Genomic DNA, 19,916 nt, shown 5'->3' on the forward strand with positions numbered 1-19,916 from the left:
CACACTTTCCCTACATAAACGCCCCGCCGCTGCAGACTCAGCCAAGCTTTGGCTCTGGCCGGGAAGAGGCAGAGCCAACCACGCTCCCAGCGGGATGTGCAGCTTCATCTCCTGGCATTCATCACCCACGTTCTGGTGGGTCCTTAAGTGGATGTCCTCGTCCATGTCAATTAACTGATGCTTCATTACTCGAGTCCTGCAAAGGGAGCGGAGATGCTATCGCAGGCTCTGGGAGCAGGGCCGGGGTCACGCACGGGACTCGGGCAATTACGGAACGCATCCCTGAGGAAGCCTCGTGTGCTTGTGCTTGCTAGGCAGGCAATTCCCAGAGGGGACAACCTGGGCTGCCCCCGACCTTGTCACATCTTCAACCTGAATGGCGTGCAGTCAAGTGGCAACATCAATTAGCGGCATTTGCTCTCACCGGCGCCTCGAACGCTGCTGCTGAGCAGCGAGTCCCCAGCCTTGCCATGCTGAGCACAGCAGCTCTACACAGCTCCTCAGCTGGCATCACGCAGCCACATTCCCCATTTATACGGCTGTAAAACACAGCTGGAGTTTCTCCTGACCATCCCAGGATGCTGCAGGAGGCACAGCCAAAACCCTCATGGACAGGAGCCATCAATTCTCGCCAAGCTGTAGCTGAAAGCCACAAATCCGCTCTCCTGTGAGGCACAGCGAGGTCCCTCGCACGGTGTGTGCTGTGCTGCCGTTGTCCTGTGGCACACGGTCACCTCTGTGCCAGCACATCCCCATCTCCATCATTCTCTTGTGCTAGAGCACGTGCCCTCTGGTGAGCTCCAGTTTTTCCACCTCAATCGTCCAGACTTGCCTCTTGAAGGAAGCGCCTCGCCTCTCCCAGGCTACGTGTTGTTTTTGAAGCAGCTTCTGCTCAGCCTTTATTTGGAAGTCAGCGGAGCTGGAAGTGCTGGCATCGCAGCCAGGCCAGCAAAGCTTCACCGCTCCTGCCTCGCCGCAACTAAGCCTCATCCCATGGATGCTTCAGCCAGGGTCCGGAGCAGCTCTGCAGCCAAGGCGCTGCTTCTCCTCCCTGCCAGCTTCTGCAGCAGGAGCTGAAGAGTCCTTTCCATACCCACAGAGATGCTTTGCCAGGGAACAGCTTCTGCTCCCAATGGCTCTGGCTGGTGGGGATACAGCAGCTATTGGCAGAGGGGACACAGTGCCCCTGGGATGCTCCAGCACTGCCAGGAAAGCGGAGCTGCTGAGAAAGACCTTCAGAGCAAACTTCAACAAAAATCGTTGCATGTCAAAGCGTATCTCCTGCCTACGCATCATTTCCAAGTCACAAGGAGACATTTTGCAGATTGGAGTTGGAAATGAGCACTTTGTGAATGACTGGCTTTATTTATTTTTATAAGTGCTCAGGCGAGTCCTGGTGGGTGTTTGGCCCCCTGCCCCAGGCACCCAGTGCCTGCTGACCCCACCCCTGCTCATCTCCGTGGAGCTGCTTATCCACCTCCAACCAAGCTGGGTTGTTCCTCCTTTTCTCGGTGTTGCTTGGGACCATAAATGCCAAATCACTCAGCACTGATGTGAGGGCACTCCCACACAGCTGCACTTGGGGCAGGTCTCCACCCTGCTCCCAGAGCATCACACCCAGCATCCCTGGCCCCATGTGAGCACCCACTGCACAGCACCCAGCCCTGCCACCACACCACAGGCAGTGTGGGCGCTTTGCCTCCACCTTGGGCAGAGTTTAAGGAGCACTGGGGGGCGATGGAGCCAAAATGCCCATCGGTGCCCACCGTGTCCCCAGTGAAGGAGCTCAGCGCAGCACTGAACGGAGGCTTTAGCGCAGCTTCGCCTTGCAGAGCCGCTGAGGCCAGAGAAAGTAACTGATAAACCCAGAAAGCAGAAGAGATTCAGCAGCAGACAAAACCTCATTTCACAAGGAATCCTCATAAAACCAAATTAATGTTGAAGGATGAAGGCAGGTAAACCTCCCACGGTTAAGTTCAGGCCACTGAGACTCAGTTTAAATCTCTCAGCAGTTCTGATTTAATCAATGCATTTCCAAGTGAAATTAGATGAAGTACATCTCCATCACAGGAAATTATATAAGCTATCAAAGTCTGTAGGTGCAAGTCCCAGTAAGAAGAGCCACAAGAAATATTCATATTGACTCAAATTCCATTTTTAAGGAGTCACTTCAGGTCCAGAGTTTAACATGCTTTTAGTGAAAAAAAATCACTCTGATGAAAACAGTGAGCCAAGGGCCAAGCAGCAGGTTTGGGAACAGCCCTGCATAACCCACGGTGACCGCTGGGATGCTGGCCTAGGCAAGGAACCCCCTCCCAGCAGCACTACCCAACGTGGGAGGGAAGGAAGATGGAAGGGAGGAAAGATGGAAGGCAGAACAGAAGTAAAACCTCTTTGTTTTAAAGGAGGGGGTGAAAGCACCAGCAATGTCACACCATCCACTGATCCCACCCAACATACTCAGTGTCCAGGAATTATCCTGCTAGAAGAGTGTTGCTATCAAACCCAAACTCTGTTGGGCTTGAACTGCTGTTGCCCACTTGGTCACCACCAGCCCTCAAGGAGAACAACAGGCACCACAACCCAGAGCAGAGCAGCTCCTGCTCCTCCTGCTCAGCACACTGAGGTTCCAATAATCTTGGTAATCTTTCCTCCCAGCCCTTCTCCCATTAGCTATAGTCAAAAGCTGAGGCATGCATATATTTTCAGAATAAACCTCAGACCTGCTGGAAGTTCCGTGGCTTATTCACACCCTATGGAGCTGCCCTTGGGAGCCGCCTGCAGCGCTCACCACTGCCCCGTATCCATCCATACCTATGGACACTGAGGTAAATAAGGCATGCTGGGACAGCCTGAGGATCAGATTGGGTGAGGGAAGGTGGGAACACAGTTGGAGATCTGTCCTCTGCCTGGCTGCCCTTCCTTGTTACAGGCTGGGCTCTGAAGAAACATTAGCAACTCCTTCTTTCCAGCAGATGACCATTATGTACGGCAGAGCCAAGCCGTGGTGCTCTGGCCCCGGGAGCAGCTGGGCCGGCAGCTTGCCCGTCCCGTGTCCCGCCTGCCGAAGGCTGGCACAGCAGCTGCCACACGGGGCAGCCCCCAAGCATCCCGGGCAAGCGGCAGCACCACGACAACTCCCACCTGCCACCCCACTGGAGACACCACAACGACAAAGTGGTGGCTCTGGTGTAATTAGAACAATTATTCACGCTCTGGGAAGTGGCTGCCCAAGCCCTGCGCCGCTCCCCTCGCCTCATCTGGGAAATTACTGCCAGCATGGAGGTACAAACCACTGCATAAAAGTGCAGTTTATTCAAGCATTATTGTGCCTGTTAAGTATCATAGCCAGTGACACCAGATGAATTTCTGTGGCAATCAATCCACCCGGGAGCAGCAAGCTCAGCCCTGTGTGGATGCAGGATGAGTAAGGACTCCTCAGTGGAGGCCATTAACTCCCACTGCTTACTGCTCTCATTACTTCCCAGACTGCAAGGCTTGCATCTTTGACGAGCGGCTGAATCTACATTTGACAGTGTGAACCTGATGAGTGAAATTCATGGAAAATGTTTGCTTTGGCACTAAGTACAAGGCCCATAAAGTTTCCACGGAGCCAATGTGCAAGGATGTATGCTTTTAATGAGTTGTTTTATACAATCGCCGAGAAATTGCAAACGGTGGTTTTACTCCTACTGCAAATCACTCCAGAGCTCAATGCTGTAAAAACCGTGGCATATTGTTTAAAACATTATATTCATAGCTATGGAGGGGAAGTCCTCGGCAGCGCTGGAAGCCTGGCACGCTGCAGAAAGCTGCCGTGCCCTCACAGGCGGGCGCAGGCACTGACGCAGGCGTGTGCACGTACACGTATGTCTGTGCACACTCAGGGAATGACAGAGCCACTGCCACCTCCCAAAAGAACAGATTTCGCCCCGCAACACCCACACCTGCCAAGAGCAGAGCGGGGCTGGAGCATCGCTGGGACCTCGCAGGGGCTTTCAGGGCAGCGCTGCTCGCTCAGCCCTGCTCCGAACCGGGGAGCAGCAGCTCCCCTTCACAGGAACCGAATAATTCTGAGAATGCAGTTGCACAGGTCCTGCCCTGCCCGGCAGAGGAGCGCAGCTCAGCGCGAGGTCAGGCACTGCCACCGCCCCGGGCGAAAGGGATCCGACTTGAAAGGAGCAGCACAGTACCATCTCCACGCCGCAGGCAGCCGCTCCAGGCACAGGCTGCGCGGGGTGAAACGGGCGCTGCAAAGCTCCACTGCTTCTCCTGAAGCTATTTTTCTAGTAGTCGTCGAGAAAATGAGGAGAAATGACATGGGAAATGTCAGAAATAAAGCCAGAAGCAATTAGAGTAAGAGAGAAGGGAGAGCAGCAGGCAAGGTTAGCAGTAAAGTTATCTCTTATTAAAAATAAAACACGGAGGGACTGGAAGCTGATGAGGTGGCAGAAAGGACAGCGTGGTGCTGGGGATCCAGGATGCACAGCACAGAAATTCGCAAGGCGAATGAATCGAGGAGGGAAGCAAGCAGAGGGCTCCTGTTTCCATTGCTAAACTCTCCTCAAAAATAACAAAGCAGAGGGCGTCCTCTGTTCCCAGGATTACAGCCTTCTGCCGCGCCAGCCTTGGGAAACGGCCCTCCAGCTCCACTGGGCTTTCACCTGACACGAAATAAATCCAAACGCGTGGCACCCTGAGAAAACCCTGGGGTGCTTTCGCCGGGAGGAATTCCTAAGGTCACTACATCACCACAGATTGTCCTTCCCACACGCAGCAGCGCATCCTCGGCTGACGGACGGACAGACATCTCCAGCGGCAGCGTGAAGGTGCTCGTGTGCCCGGGCTGTCGGGGTGCACCAGAGGCACGGGACAAAGAAGGGGGGCATTGGAAGCCAGCTTGCCACGTGCCTCTGGAATATGCGGCGCGGCACGGGAGTGTAAAAGAGAGGCCAAGGGCCTCCCCCAGCTGCTCAGCACAGACAAAACCTCAGTTCAGGTTTCACCCTCCAGGACTCCATCCACAGCCCGGACAGAGGGACAAAGCCTCCAGCGATTCCCACGGGTGGCGGACAAAGGCTTCTCGCATCACCACTCGCTCTCCGTGGATTCGGGGGGCCCTGCCTGCCTCCCTCCATGCCCCCAAGCTGCAGCCATGTTCTGCCAGAGCGCAGGGGCGCGGGGGGCGGCGCGGGCTGATGGGCTCCCCGAGGTGCTGCGTGGGGTAGGGCTGGCGGTGGGGGCTACACCCACCATCCGCTCACCCCGCAGCTCCCCTGCCCACACAGTCCTGCTCCCCAGGGAGCAGCCACAGGCCCCGCTGCGAGCTGCGGGAGTGGGGTGGCCGCTCGGGACTCCTCGCCTTGCGACCCCTCTCCCCAGCAGCAGGTGACGTGCCGGATCCACCGTCCCGCTCGGTGGAGGGATGTTTGGAGTTTGACCCCTGCCCAACACAACCGCTGAATCCCAGGGCTTTCCAAATACAAAACCGGGTTGGGAAGAACAAAACAGATCGTGGATTTCACTTTTCCTTAGGGTCTCACTTGTTTAACCCGCTGCTGCTTTCACTCGATTCCACTGAGATGGGCTCAAACCACCAAAACCCAGGTACTACTGGGGCTCCGGGGCCGCACACAGGCAGGGGCCGGGGCCAGGGCTTTCCAGCCACAGCACCATGGAAATAACAAGATTTCGGCTCAGATGACTTCGCAGCGGTAATGAAAATGTGTTACGTAACACTTTGCCTCCGTCTCCTCTGCTTTGCAATTCTCGATTAATCTCCCAAACACATCCATCCATCTATCCGTCCATCCATCCATCTATCCGTCCATCCATCTGCCCGCACCCCGGACGCCCCCCCAGCCCCTTCCCCCAAGCGGCCCCCGCCGGGGCGGCCAGGGGAGACTGAGCAGCCGGCGAGGGGACGCTGACCGCGGATTCATCTCCTGGGCAGGGCGGGCGAGCGGGGCGGGGGAACCGGGTGGGGGGAGCCCGGCACCGCGCGGAGCGTGGACCGGCCGCCTCCCCGGGCGCCGGCAGCCGCCGGCTGCACCGAGCGCTTCCCGCTCCGCTTCACACACCGCTCTTCATCCCGCACCCCGCTCCTCTCCCCAGCCCTCTCCCCACTCCAAGTTCATGGTTTAACTCCGCCGCTCCCCGAGCGCGCCCGGCGGCGGGATGCCCTCAGCGCTGGCCCGCGGGGCCATCGCTCCCCGGTCCTACCTGCTTCCCGGGAGCCGTCGCATCCACATCGTCACGTCTCGGCCCGGCCCGGCCCGGCCCGGCGGGGCTCAGCGCCTCAGCGCTCCATCCGGGCGCGCCGCCCCGCGCCCGAGGCGGCGCTCAGCGGCGGGGCAGGCGGCGGCCGGCGGGGCGGGCATGCCCGGCGGCGGCGGCGGCGAGGACGGGGGTCTGTGCTCCGGTGCTCCGGCCCCTCAGCGCCGGCGGGGCAGCTGCGCGCCCGCGGAGGCTGCGCGCCCCATGCGCGTCTCGGTGCGGCTCGGCGCGGTTCAGCGGGGCTCGGCTCGGCTCGGCTCGGCTCGGCTCGGCTCGGCTCGGCTCGGCTCGGCTCGGCGCGGCGGGGCTGGGCGCGCGCGCGTCTCTGCGCGCACCCGCGGGGCGGGGGCGGGGGGCCGCGGCGCGGGGAAGTTGCGCGGGGCGGAGGCGGGGGCGGAGCGCGGCCCCTCCGCGCCGCGGCCGAGCGGGGGTGGACCCGGCTCGGCACCTGCAACTCAGACCCGGTTGCGACTCCGTCTCCGCTGGGGATCGCCGGGCAGTGCCAGGACCCCGCCGGGGAACGGCCCGTCCCTCCTCGGGACGCCGACTCCGGCAGCCGTTTCCCCCGCTGGAGAGCTTAGCTTCTTTGCCCGGACCCCGCGAGCAGCCGCTCGCCGGCGGCCCCGGGGAGCGAAGCCCCCGCTCCGCCGCTGGGTACTGGCCCAGCGGCTCCGCGCCCCGGGACCGCGGTGTCGCCGCGCGGAGCCGCGGTGTCCCGGACAGCCCGTCCCCGCCCAGCGGGCAGCAGGGGAGTGCGGGTTCAGTCCGTGCTTTGCGGGCAGGGCGAGGGGTCCCCCGCAGTTCGGCAGCCCCGGGGAGCCCCGGCCCGCTGCCCGGTGGAGCGGGCCCAGCTGTTTCTGCAGCGGGCTCCACCAGCCGGCCGAGCGGGCATCCTGCTCCCGGAGCGGGCATCCCGCTCCCGAGCCAACCCTGGGAGAGTTTCCATCCCGATCTGCACAGCTGGCCCGCAGGTACAATGTCGGGCCAGCGGGAGCGCGGATCCGCCACCGCCGCCTCGGGCCCCCGCACCGAGAGATATGCAGCCACCACCGAATTCCCTTCGGCTGGAAGTGCCTTTCGTGCTCCGTGCTTGCCCAAAGACAGCCGAGCACAAAGGGGAGCGTGCGGGGAGAGGCGCTGGTTATTTTGGGAGGTGTTTCATCAGAGCCTGATGCGTTTTCTCTCTTTCCGGGGGTGCTGCCAGTAAGGAGCGACATTATTCCTGGTGTACTGTAAGAAAAGTGTGTCTCTCAAAAGCCGAGCTGCTTTTCTGTTCAGCTGCTGCAATAAAATAAGTTTTTGTATGCATTTGGGGATAGATTCTTCAAAGCTGCTCCTGGCTACGAGTGAGGACCAGAACCGTGGTGCACAGAGCCAGCACTGCCGGGGTGTCCCTTCACAGGGACAAACCACCTGCAAGGAAGGGGCACACCAGTGACCATGGCTTGCTCGGCTCTGAACAGTCACAGCAGAAAGCAAGGCTTGTGTAGAGATGAGTCTCTGCTGCCTTTCTGACTCACCGGGTTTTTTTCTGCCTCCAGAGAAACTTATTCCTCAGAGAGAAGAAGCCTGCTGTGAGCAGGGCAGCTGGATGGAAGGTCAGCACTGTCCCTTGGACACCTTGCCAGCCCCTGCTGCTCACGTGTGCTCCTGCTGGATCGGCTCCAGCTGCTGCTAAAGGTGCTGTAGTTCAGCATCCAAATCCCCACGTTCCTTCCTCAGAGCTGAGCTCCAGGTCAGAAGGAACCTCACGTGGGAAGGATGAAATGTCAGGGGCTGAACTGTGGACCAGCTTATGCTGGGAGGTGGCAGCTGCCTGGGGAGCAGACATCTCCCATCCCAGCCCAGACAGAACCAAGGCTACAAAAGTACCTAAATAATGGCCAGGCTGTGCTTGGTTTTCACTAAGCACAATCCTCACTTGTTGGGGTGGTTAGGGCTTGGCTCCCTCACAGTCACCAGTGAACCCCACCTTCAGTGGTGCCACAAAGCTGACTGTCCCCTCCTCACCTCCTGGAGCGAGGCCAGTTACAAACTGACTGTGGTTCTGTCAAATCTGCCTCCGGGAGGGAAGGAGCCTCGAGCCCCAGGGTGTTCGTGACAAAAAATCCTATGATCACAATGCTCACAGCTGCTGATTAAGGCAGCTTTGCCACAGAGAGGTAACAAAACCCAGGGTTCACCTGGGCACACCTTCCTGGGAGCTGCATGTGCAGGGACTTGAAAAGAAGCTCAGCTTTATTGTAAGCCCATGGACTTTATCAGCCATTAAACCCAGCTCACTAACATGAAAGATCTTGAGAGAGAAGAAGGGAAGAGCATGTGATTGTCTCTTAAGAGGCTGAGAGAGATACTGGAAGGCAGTTAAGTAAAAGACACTCAATTAAGGCTTAAATAAACCCAAACAAGCAAACGTTAATGGGAGCTATCTTGTATCTCAAACAAATCCTCTTAACTCAGCCCCACTTAAAAAAATATTATTTCCCCATTTGTGCCAAGTGTGTGGAGCTAGTGGGCAATTGCAGGGAGGACCATGCTGAGGATCTGGGGTCTGGCAGTGAGGGTTGAGCTTCTGAATTTTTTGCTATAAATATCTGTTATAATCTATACATCTTAGTCAGGCAAGTGACTGCAGGCATGGAAAGGCCTCATGCCCTCATCATCATCAGCCTTCCTCTGGCCCTGAACCTCTTCTCAAGCTTCTGGCCTCAATTCCACATTGCATCATCACCAGCCAGAAGCTTCCAGAAACAAAAGCGATCAAAGGAGAGCTGAGGTTTTTGACAGTTCCAAAGCGGGTGTGCAGGCAAAGCTTTTCTATGCAGGCAATGATTTGGGTTCAGGGCTAATTTGGGATGCTTGGAGCAGAAACCTCACGGGGAATGAGATACCTGGCAAGAGTGTGTGCATCCTTGCTGCCCTCCGGAGAGGCCTGCCTGTCACCGGCCCAGCGACACGTGCAGCACTCACTCTGTGCCTCCCTAAAGCAGCCAGCACAGCGTTTTTCGTGGTGTTTGAAAAGGCGGGCGGTGCCACTCGGCAATCTTGCCCCCCTTTGTCTCACTCATCTTCTCAGCAGCGCTGCTGCCGGGCCGCCTGGCACGGGCAGGCGATGGAGCAGCCCCGCTGCGGGAGCAGGAACCATGAATTATCCCCCATTTAAGTAGGAGGGAAGGAAGTCATTAGCGAATTCATTTGTCTAACTTGTTCTTCTCAGAGTCATCGCTCAGAGAGAGTAAAGTTCCTGATGCTGGTGCAAAGCTGCAGGCGCTGGCTGGGGCTGGCTGCTGTGCTGTGGTGCACAGATGCTCAGGCAGACCTGTGTTTGGGGAGAAAAGAGGGGTTTTTTTTTCCCTGCAGTTGGGTCTGCACTTCCCAGGTTGTCCATAACAGCCCCTGTGTGTTCACCCACCCACCCACTGTGAGCTGGGCCAGGTGTGGGCACCCCAAGGGTGCTGTGAACCGCAGCAGGGGAATGCTGCCAGCTGCACTTCATCCACTGTGTTCTGAGGCAAAATCTGTTAATTTGCCTCTGAGTGGAGAGAAAGACACTGTCCCAGCTACACTTGCCAAGGAGGAGTGAAAATTGTCTCTTCAGTAGAAGTAGGTTGTCATTACCCATTTTCCTTTTTATACGGGAGAAGCAGAAGTGTTACTTGGAGCTTGTGAAGCACAGAGGAGTATAATGCAATTTCTGCCTCCTTGTAGTATTGTCCTTTCGTTTTTCAGACCAGTGCTGACAGGGAATAGGATTCTGGAAAGCACCCCGGGGATTGTATACAGTGAGCAGCTCTCTTGAGACTTGCATCCCTTTCAGAAAGCATCCCCCACAGCCCCAAACTCCTCAAATGGTCTAAACCAGATTGTCTAGCAAGGCACAGCTCCAACCTGGCAGGCTGGACCCACAGAAAGAGAATCATAAGGCAGGAGAGTTGGAGGGGAGGGCTGAGATGGGGAAAAGCTGGATGGGATTTCGTGGGCCCATTCTGCAAGCCCAGAAGAGTTGGAGGGGAGGGCTGAGATGGGGAAAAGCTGGATGGGATTTCGTGGGCCCATTCTGCAAGCCCAGAAGAGTGATCCAAACCCCCAGAGGCTCCCAGCTGTGGGGTCTGCCTGCCTGGAGGTGTCAGCCAGCCTTGCAGCCACAACTCACTTTTGCAGGGAGGTGTCCCCAGAGTCCTTCCCCTAGGAGGGGAGGCAGAGCCCACCTCACATCCAGGAGCCCAGTGTTCTCAGACAGTCCTGGGCCCCCCTGAGGGAGGGAGGGAGCTGGAAATGAGGTAACTGAGGCGCTTGTTAATAGGCCACTTGGGGCAAATCAGAGTGAAATGACACTAAATGACCAGTGTTTTTATCTGTATATATGTATGAGAGGTTTATTTTAAAACAATTTGGTTGCAATGGAAAGGGGATGTGAAGCCGTTTTGGTTATTATTAATAAAAAATACAGCAATATAAAAGTATAAAGATATTACATAAGAAAATATATAAGGAAAAGAAAGAGAAAGAAGGGATAAAAGTAGATAGCAGAAAGATCTCAGCACCCGGGGATCCAGTGACAAGACTTGATGCAATTTAGATGTCTGTTGTTCCAAGTGATGGTCTCAGTCTTGATCTGTTGGGGGCGGGGAAAGCCCAAAAATCCCAGAGTTCAATGTGTTAATACAGGCTCAGGTTCAGGTGGGAATGCCCAGGTACCTCCCCTGATGGAAGTTTCACACTGAATGTTGCAACACTGTGGGTCTTGCACAGTCCTCCGGTGGAAGGCCCCAGAAATGAGTCTGCAGGGACTTTGGGGGTCTTTGATGATTTATTACCCTTTTTAAGACACGACAGCTGCTTCTCAAGCCCCCTCAGCAGGGATGAAAACCCTCAGGCCTATGTGTGAATGTCCTGATTCCTTCCTCGGGGAGGCAGAGTTCTACACCTGAGCTGGTTGCGCAAGGGAGGACACTGCCCTGATAAAAAAGCATTATCCCACCTCGTAGAATCTGCTTTTTAACAGCCTTTTCCTTTATCTGGCTCCAAACCCAGCTTGTTGCCAAGCAAAGGTTGGTTTGGCATGGTCACCATCACTCCCTCTGAACCTGGGCTGCTCTGATGCAAATAAGTTTAGCTACCACACCCCCAAACCCTTCCCTTCTTCCCTTTGGCTGTGGGCTGCAAACCTGGCACCTGATGCTTTGAAAGTGGTGCATTGTTTGAGTCAATAACCTTCAACATTTCAGTCTCTCGCAGAGCTGCTCCCCAAAGCTCACATCTTCTGTAGTATTTGTCTGGCCAGGCTGCTCTCATGCAGTTTCTTCCGTTTTCAAGCTAAACATCGCTAATCAGCTTCTTCAAGCTCCAACATATGTCCTATAAATATCCCTTGTGGAAGCAAAATCTGTCTCGTGTGTGTATGCAAGACAAAAGAAAAAATTAGAAAGCGTGAAGCCCTGACTTAGCAGCCCGGCAGCAGAACTGTGCTAAAGCCTCGGATCTTAATGAAAGCAGGGAACATGCCTGCCCCTTCCATACCCCTCCTCCAGCCCCAGAGTGAGCCAAAGCCCCAAAATCTCCATCCCCGACAGCCCCAGAGCTCGCCCAGGTTCTGGTCCTCACCCTTAAGTGCCTGCAGGTCCCTTAGGAGCCACCCACAGGCCACTGCGGGCTGGATGGGGATGGAGCTGGGGAACGCTTTGTCCTTGGAGCTGAGCAGGGAGCTCAGTGCTTCTTCTTCTTCTTGGTATTCAGGAACAGCCCTGAGGTTCTCCTACACCTCTTATTTCCAGCTCTGGCTTAAGAAATTTATGAGCCCCGGGTTGAGCCGAGGCTGGTGTGGGATGCCATGATGCTCAGCATGCCTGTGTGTGGGGTGGGATGGAGACACGCTCCTCATGTGAGACGGCTCCAGGTACAAGAATCCTGAAGGCAGGTCCAGGACTGTGTTGATGAAACTGCTCTGGCTCTGCCACTTTTCCAGCATGGATGATAGGAGCGAGGGCTGATAGGAGTGAGGGCTGATAGGAATGAGCTCAAATCAATCATCTGTCACTCACTGGCTTCCCTGGCCAGGCTGCAAACCCCTGAATGAAGCAGGACCCTGAGGACAGATGAGTGAGCATCTTAATCATCCTCAGCACAGGCAGCAGGAATCCAGCTGCCCACCCTGAGCATTGTCCTCAGGTACCTTTTGGTTTGATGGAGGCACAGGCAGTGTTGGATTCATGTCTGGCACGTGGGCTGCAGAGCCACAGTTGTCAGGCAGGGACCTGAGAGCCCAGGGGGGCCAAGCAGAGTCTGGAGAGCCCAGGAGGATGAGACAGGGGATGGAGAGACCAGGAGCACTGGCTGGGGTCAAAAGCAGATGCCTAAGAAACAGCACTTGCAGGAGCATGGGAACGGTACTTTCACCAGCAGGAGAGGTACCTGCCTTTGTTCCCTCTGTTGAGAAATCATTAGAAGGGTGACACTGGCCTCAGCATTGCCATGGTTTCCCCAGGTTTGCCATTGAGCTGCTGCAGCTGAAGTGAGGCGTCTCTCCTTCACGGTGGCTGTCAGCTGGGAGACGTTAACCACCCGGAGAAGTGAAGCTGAAGCAAAGGTCTCCTTTGCCCTGTGAAGGAGAGGAGCCCTCACAGGCTCCTCATGGGAAAGGGAAGCTAATCCCATCCTGGTGTGCTACAGAGGGTGAAATAAAGAAACCTATTCTGCTCCCTAGGACACTTATCTGCACTGAATTTTGGGGTTTCACCTCGATGGGGTGCACAGTACTCACATGCTGAGCCCTGCAGTTCCCATGCCAAGAGGTTTTTGTAAGAGCAGAGGTCTGACACTAAGCTTGGCTTATCTCCAACTCCAGCAGCAGTGTCCTCATCCTGCATTCCTGTTTGATGAACTTTCCCAGCTCCCCATTGCTGGGAGGTGGCTCGGAGAGGGATGAAATTATAGCACTGGGTTTCATGAACAGTGTGTGGCTCTTAAACCCTGCAAGCGTCTCTAGCAGGGCTGTTACAGACTCCCTTTGCTTTGGCTGTATTTGTCTCATCAATCTCAGTGATGTTGACAATTGGGCACGGTTTAATTCTGCAAATCTGAGGAATGATCAGGCCAATTTAGTTTACATTTAAAGCATTTGTGTTCACATGCTGGAAAGCCTTTTTTCTTCCTTGCTCCTTGCCCAAGGCCCTTATTATCTGCTGGTGTTATTTATCAATGCACAGCAGGTATATTACAAGAAGGTCTCTTTCTTAAAGCTATACAAAATAATCATTCGTGTTCCTCGTCTGCTCAGCAAGAAAAGTGAGCCTGGCTCTCCTGCCTGTCAGCATTCCCAAGCCACAGCATTTTTATATTACTGCGGGAGAAGTGGCTTAACTCAATAAGCTTCCCTCCTAAATAGCAAGAGTTTGATAAAATAAAAGGAGCATGTCAATGAACACGGTGCTCCCCTCCAGCTGAGTGGCTTTGCGTCCTGCCCTGTGTGTGGGATGCTGCAGGACACCCCAGCAGCCACAGAACTCAGCCCTTTTCCAGCTCTAAGCTTGCAGTGGGATGCACCTGGGACTGGGAAACCTTCTATCAAGCAGGAGATATATTATTGGGGCAGAAAAGTTCAATTTTTGCTCCTGAAGTGCATGAGTTGGAGGACAGTCTTTAATAATGGCTTGTGCTTCTGAAAAAAAATCCTCCTCCTCTCCCTCCCACATACTGTGGCTCCTCATCCCCTCCCCAGTACTGATTTGTCTGGGTTTAGCTGGTTTTATCCCATTTCACTGACACAATTGCACTGGATGCTGCCGCTTCACAGTGACTGGAGCTGTCTGAGCCGGGTACTTCTTCCTCTGGCGTGTAATTAAATCCCTGGTGAAGTGGCTGGGAATGCCTGCACAGTGGCTGGGAATGCCTGCACACCTGGAAAGCACTGTGGAAAGCACAGTTAGGGAGGAAGATCAAGTGGTCCTGGGAGCTGGGGGGAAGCAGATTATGTGGAGAGCCCAGAATGCCAACCTGTGCACCCTGGAACTGGGCTGGCTCCTCAGGATGGGCTCTGGGGGGGCCCTGGGAGAGCCAGAGCCCAAGTTCTGCCCTTGGAACGACAAGCTCTGCAGAGCAAAGGGGTGATTTAACATGCTGCCATTCCTTGAGCACCGGGACTGTGTGTTTGTTTGGCTTTCTCCTCCCCCAGGGACTCAGGTGTAATATCACCTTCCCATTAATTTATATGAGAACATTTCCAAATAGTAAACTGCCAATAAATTAGTAATGCTGATCTATAAAATGGAAAAAAATGGCCTGTTGTGAGTTTATAGCCCTGTGGAAAAGACATTAAACAGAGGCTTCCTAAGCATGAGCACTGGGAGGAGCTGAGGTGGGGAGAGCTCTGGGCTGAGACCCGCCTGGACTCGTTTTGTCTGGCTGGTTTTTAAACCTGCTCCCTGCAGCATCCCTTTGTGAGAGCCAGGCAAGGAAAAAGGCACAAAAAGATTCCCAATGACCAATCCAAAGGCGATGAAAAATGAATGAGAGGATGATGCGTCCTGGAGAGAACAAACAAAATACCTGGAGCAAATAGTTTATTTTAAGATGCTAACAAATTTGCTACAGAGGCCTATGGAAAAAAGTCCCCTACCACACAGCCAACCTTTCCCTTATTTATAGAATAATTGTGATGATTGATTAGCTGGGATCAGAACTATATTTACAGCATGGAAGTTTTCAGCAATATTTCAAGTAATTTACCTCCTCACACAACTCCCTGGCGCTGTCATCCCTGCTTCACTTTTTCTCCCTGTGAAGCCTGCTTGCTCCAGGATTTATGGCTTTGTTTGTGGGAAGAGAAGGTGTCTTGCTCCAGAGAACAACTGCAAAACAAGAGCTCAAGGGTAAAGCCCTGGTGCTGCAGCTCCCAGCACAGGCGAGAGTGGCCCTGCCTGGCTCTCACAGTGGCGGATGACCCTTGGCATGTCACTGTCCTCTGGCAGAAGGACACTGCTTCTCCTCAGTCCCCCGCTGCTCTCCCCAGAGCACTCCGAGGCTCCGGGTGTTCCAGCAGCATCCTGACCATCCCACGAGGCTCCCGGGCTCCTTTGCCCCTACAGGCACGGGGCAGTGTGGATGGAGAGGTGACAGCCAGCATCCCACGCTCTGCAGGGCTCTGGGGGAGCCTGGCTCGCTGTCTCCAGAACAGCCAGGGCAAACTTCTGCACGTCCTCCTGCCCCTCATCCACTCATCCACCCAGGTCCTGCTGCTGGAGGCACTTGCTGGTTTCAACACAGAGAGGAAGGAAATACTCCCAGGAGAATAACAAGTGAAATTAATTTGGGAGAAATGCCTGAATATTTGGGCTATTCCACAAATGAAGCACTTAACACTTACTTTTTTTTTTTTTTTTTTTTTTTTTTGTGAAACAGCTGCAGCTTTTTTCCAGGTGAGCAGCAATGAGGGGAGGAAAGCAGTGGGGAGGACAGGGCAGGGCAGGGCAGGGGTCTCAGGCTCCCTGTGTTTGCCTCCAGAGGGATGCCCACTTGCTCCTGGAGTCAGTGCCAGAGGCTGTGAGGTGCTGGCCAGCATGCGCTGAGGCTGCAGGCAGACAGACAGACAGACAGACAGATGGGCAGGATCTGTTCACCAGCCTGGAGATGCCCATGGCGTCTCCTGCCTCTTCCCTGCTGCTTTCCACAGCCTCCAGCCTGAGCTGCACAGTTTTATTTAAGCCCTTCTCCACTCCCGCCTTGTCTCCATTTCTTTATCTCACAATAAAAGTAAGCTGTTATTTCCCTTGTGCTCCAACTGCCCTCATTCATCCCCTGGTACCCGCAGGGCCAGCAGCCAGAGTCTGTGCCAGCACTTGAATACTGAGGGGAAAAAAGACATCCGACAGGCTGGAGGCTGTGGCAGCAGCTCTCTGGCCACAGAGAGCAGGCACAGACTTTCCCAGGGAAGGCTGTGAGAAGATCAGAGAAAGGAATGAAAAACAATTCTTATCTCCACTTGTTACTGTTGTGCATGGAGATTTGTTTACCAAAAGGTGATTCCTTAATTGGACACTGGATGGGTGTTTGGATTGATTGACCAATTAGGTCAAAGCTGTATCAAACTAACTATAAATGTTACTGAGTTTCTGAATAAGTATAGTATAATATAGTATAGGATGATATAATAAAGCAATTGATCAGCCTTCTGCAATCATGGAGTCAATGCTCATTATTACCCAGCTGGGGGCCTGAGGCGACAGGAGGCCCTTAGGAGTGAGGGAAGCTCGGTGCTGCTGGAAATAGAAGCTGCTGCAGCCGAGGTCCTGCTGCAAACCAGCTGATCCCCATTAGGTGATGTTTGCCTCCCTGCACGGCCTCAGGGCTGGCTTATGGCACAAACATCCTGTCCTGCTGCCTGGCTACTCTGGGCCTTTCCCCGGGTCAGGACCTGCCATGACCTGTCTGGGGAGGTTTAATGCTGCTTTTAGAAGTGGTATTTCACCACCTGAAACACTGGATTTACTACAAAGGTGGGATCTCAAACTTCATAAAAGGGGATTAAGCCACCCCCCCCAGCAGCTCAGCCACCACCAGGCAATGTCAGCTCCCTCCTTCTGAGGGCACGGACCTGGGCAAGGAGGCAAGAGGCAACTGGCCATCTTTAATTGGCTGCTGAGCCCCTCTCCTGCCCCTTAAAAACATACTGTGGGAAACAGCTTCTGATGGGTTTTATTTTGCACCTTCTTGGAGGAACATGAATTTTGTGTGCCAAGGACCAGACACAGCGGCTGACACTATCAGCATTAGTGACCCAGGACCAGGAACAGCTCCATTATGGTCTGGGAATTGGATGTAGCTGGGAGCAGCCAGAATATCACTTGGCTCATTTGTTAACACAACATCTATAAAGAGAATCCTCAAGCAAGCCCGTTCTCAGGGCCCCAGAAGACAGAAAGAAGGATGGCCTTCGTCCCGACATAATTTGTTTTCATTAAGTGGGTGGAAGGGCCTTGATGGAACCAGGGAGCTTGATTGTCAGGTGACCTTGTTGGCTCCGGAAAAGTCAGAAGCTTTCAAACTGGAATTAGCAAACCAGCTTGAAAAGAAATAAAACCCCCCTTAAAAAAAAAAAAAAAAAAAAAAAAGTAATAAAACCCAAACTAAGTCTACACTTCCACATGCCTCAGCATCTGTCCAAACTCTGGCTTTCCCCCAAAGCCCACCCACAGAAGAGGTGTTCGTGTTGTGTAAAAAAGGCCTTGGCAAACCAGGGAACTTTTGGAAGTCCTTGCACAGCTGGAGACCTGGACACTGGAATTTCCTTCATAAAGGGCAACCTATGGAGAGAAATGTTTAATTCTTTAGGCTTTGTTTTGTGTTTGGTCTCAAGGCACCAAAATTAAAGGAATTTGCTCACTAAAATGATTTGGAAATTTATGACTTTTTATATGATGTTTTCCCGCAGCATTTCCTTGACATCCATCTTTCCATCTACTTTTCCCAGAAGCAGAACCTTCCCAATCTCTTCCTGGAGTTACAGGTCTTTCCCCAGCCCTGAACCACCCAGAAACGTTTGCTGCACAGACACCAGCCCTGCAAAGGGAGCTGATGGATGCTCCCGCTCCTTGGCAGGCTGATGGGGACTTCTCAGGAGCTTCTCTGGGATCCGAGCGTCCGTCCCTGGCCGGTGGCAGGAGCAGCCTGAGGAATGAGGTGGGTGCTGAAGGTGCAGAGCCTGGCCTTGCTGCCAGCCCACTGCACTCATCTCTGCTAGCATTTGTCAGCTCATCCTCCAAAACTTCTTGGCAATGAAGTTGTTCAAGACAGTTTAAATCACTTTTCAGAATAGGTAAGGCAGTCCCCAGCCCTTTTGCCTCCTTCTTATCAGTCCTCTTCCCAGATACCTTCAAGGTTATGGCTGCTGTCTCCCTGTCCCCGTTAGACCTGTCTAATTATGACTCCAAGCTTATGTGCTCTTTGATTAGTCCAGCTTATCCACCCATGCTTGCTCTGCCATGGCTCCTAATCTCTACCTCAAGTAGCTCCTGGAGGAGCCTGGAATGATCCTTGCCCTTGCAGGCAGGATCCTCATCCAGGCAGGAGACAGGGAGCAGGGGAAAGCTTTTCTTAGAACCAGAGAAACATTTAAGTTGGAAAAGACCTCTTAGGATCATTGAATCCATCCAGTTTTGCTCAGGCTGGGAGGATGGGCATGGTGCAGAGGGATAAGTGACCTCCAAAGGATCTGCATCTCTGTGATGGGGGCACAGAGCCTGCTGCTTGTCCTCTCCCTCTATCTCTGGAACACTTCTCTCCTTCCCTCTGTGGGAAAATCACTGAGAAACATTCCCTTTTCCCCATTTCTTTAGGTTCAGGCTGCAGCATTGGCCCTGAGCATCCTCTTAGAGTGGCTGCTCCTCCTGCTTTGGTTCCTGCGGGATCCATCCCCTTTGTCACAGGCACCAGCAGTCCAAGAAAGTGGCTCTGAGCTGCTCAGAGCCCTGTCCTTCCTCGCAGCAGCTCCAGGGCTGTGCACAGTGAGAGAAAAGGTGCCTCACCGGAGGCTCTGCCATCTCGTCCCTCTGATGCTGGAGATTGTTTTGATAAGCTCCTTGTTTCCCAGGCACAGAGCACAGAACTATTTTTCTTGCACTGAGCAGACAAGATGTTGAAATGTTTTTTCCTGTGATAACTGAAAGTGGAAGGAATCCTGCTTGCGATTCTTGTCAAGGCGAGGGATCTCTTTGTAGTTCAGTGAATCATTTCATCCCCAATGTTAATTTAAAAGCAAACAAACAGAGCTGAATGCATTTGATAGTAGAATTATTTCCAGTACATTTCAGGTTTTGTTGCTGTGTGTTGTAAAACACCACAGCACAGAGCACTGCGTGGTGGAACCAGGGGACTGGAAGCTGGGCTGTGCCCCACTGCACCCCCCTGCACCCCAGTGTGCCCCACTGAATCCCACTGAACCCACATCCTGCCCGTGCTGGGAGAGCAGAGCACCCACAGCTCCCCAAGAGCATCCCAGGTGCATCCTCTGGGAAAGGCTCTCACCCCTGGCACAGCCACAACAGCAAGCCAGGAGTTAAAAACTCCCCTTGAAAACAGGAGCTGCAAAACATCAGCCTCGTTCCACCTCAAAAGAGCAAGAATGAATAGGAAAAGGGCAAAGAGCGTGAAAGGCTGAATTGTAATAAAAACGGTGTTTAAATGTGCCATCAAGAATTAATCGCTCCTTTTTTGGAGCTTCCCCTTTGAGGGCTATTCCTAGGAATTTGTGGGAGGAAGCTGGGACAAGGAATCAGTTTTATTTTGCATGTAGGCTATATCAGGTGTGGGTCTGTCCTGGTTTAGAGGCACATGGTTGCAGAGGGGCAGCCGGGGTGCTCATCCCCTGCTTGGGGGCTCTCGGAGGAGTCCTGGAGGGCAATTTGGGCTCTCCTGGGAGCTGGTGGCCCCAGTGACTCCCTGGCACTGATGGAGACTTTCCCACCTGGCACAGTCCAGGTCAGGAGGTGGCTGTTGTGCCAGCCCAGCACGGCAGGGACTCGGCTGCCCTCCAGGCTCAATGACTGCCTGGAACCGGGAATGCTTATCCCTGTGAGTCAGGGGCCGGCAATAACGCTTCCCAGCGAGAGGCAAAGTGGTCCATCTGCTCCATGCATCCCGAAGGAGTC

The 19,916-nt window shown here is 54.2% G+C and overlaps 1 protein-coding gene across 1 annotated transcript in view; it reads right to left on the reverse strand.

Annotated features, from left to right (window-relative positions):
• AJAP1 (adherens junctions associated protein 1) overlaps positions 1 to 6,553 on the reverse strand; it is a 38,113-nt gene extending 31,560 nt beyond the window's left edge. Inside the window, exon 1 of the mRNA XM_068171619.1 lies at positions 6,223 to 6,553. Coding sequence (XP_068027720.1) covers positions 6,223 to 6,251 — 29 coding nt within the window. The 5' untranslated portion in view covers positions 6,252 to 6,553. The remainder of the gene's footprint in view (positions 1 to 6,222) is intronic.
• Positions 6,554 to 19,916: the final 13,363 nt, after the last annotated feature.

This window comes from Anomalospiza imberbis, chromosome 23 (genome assembly GCF_031753505.1).
Source record: "Anomalospiza imberbis isolate Cuckoo-Finch-1a 21T00152 chromosome 23, ASM3175350v1, whole genome shotgun sequence".
NCBI lineage: Eukaryota > Metazoa > Chordata > Aves > Passeriformes > Viduidae > Anomalospiza > Anomalospiza imberbis.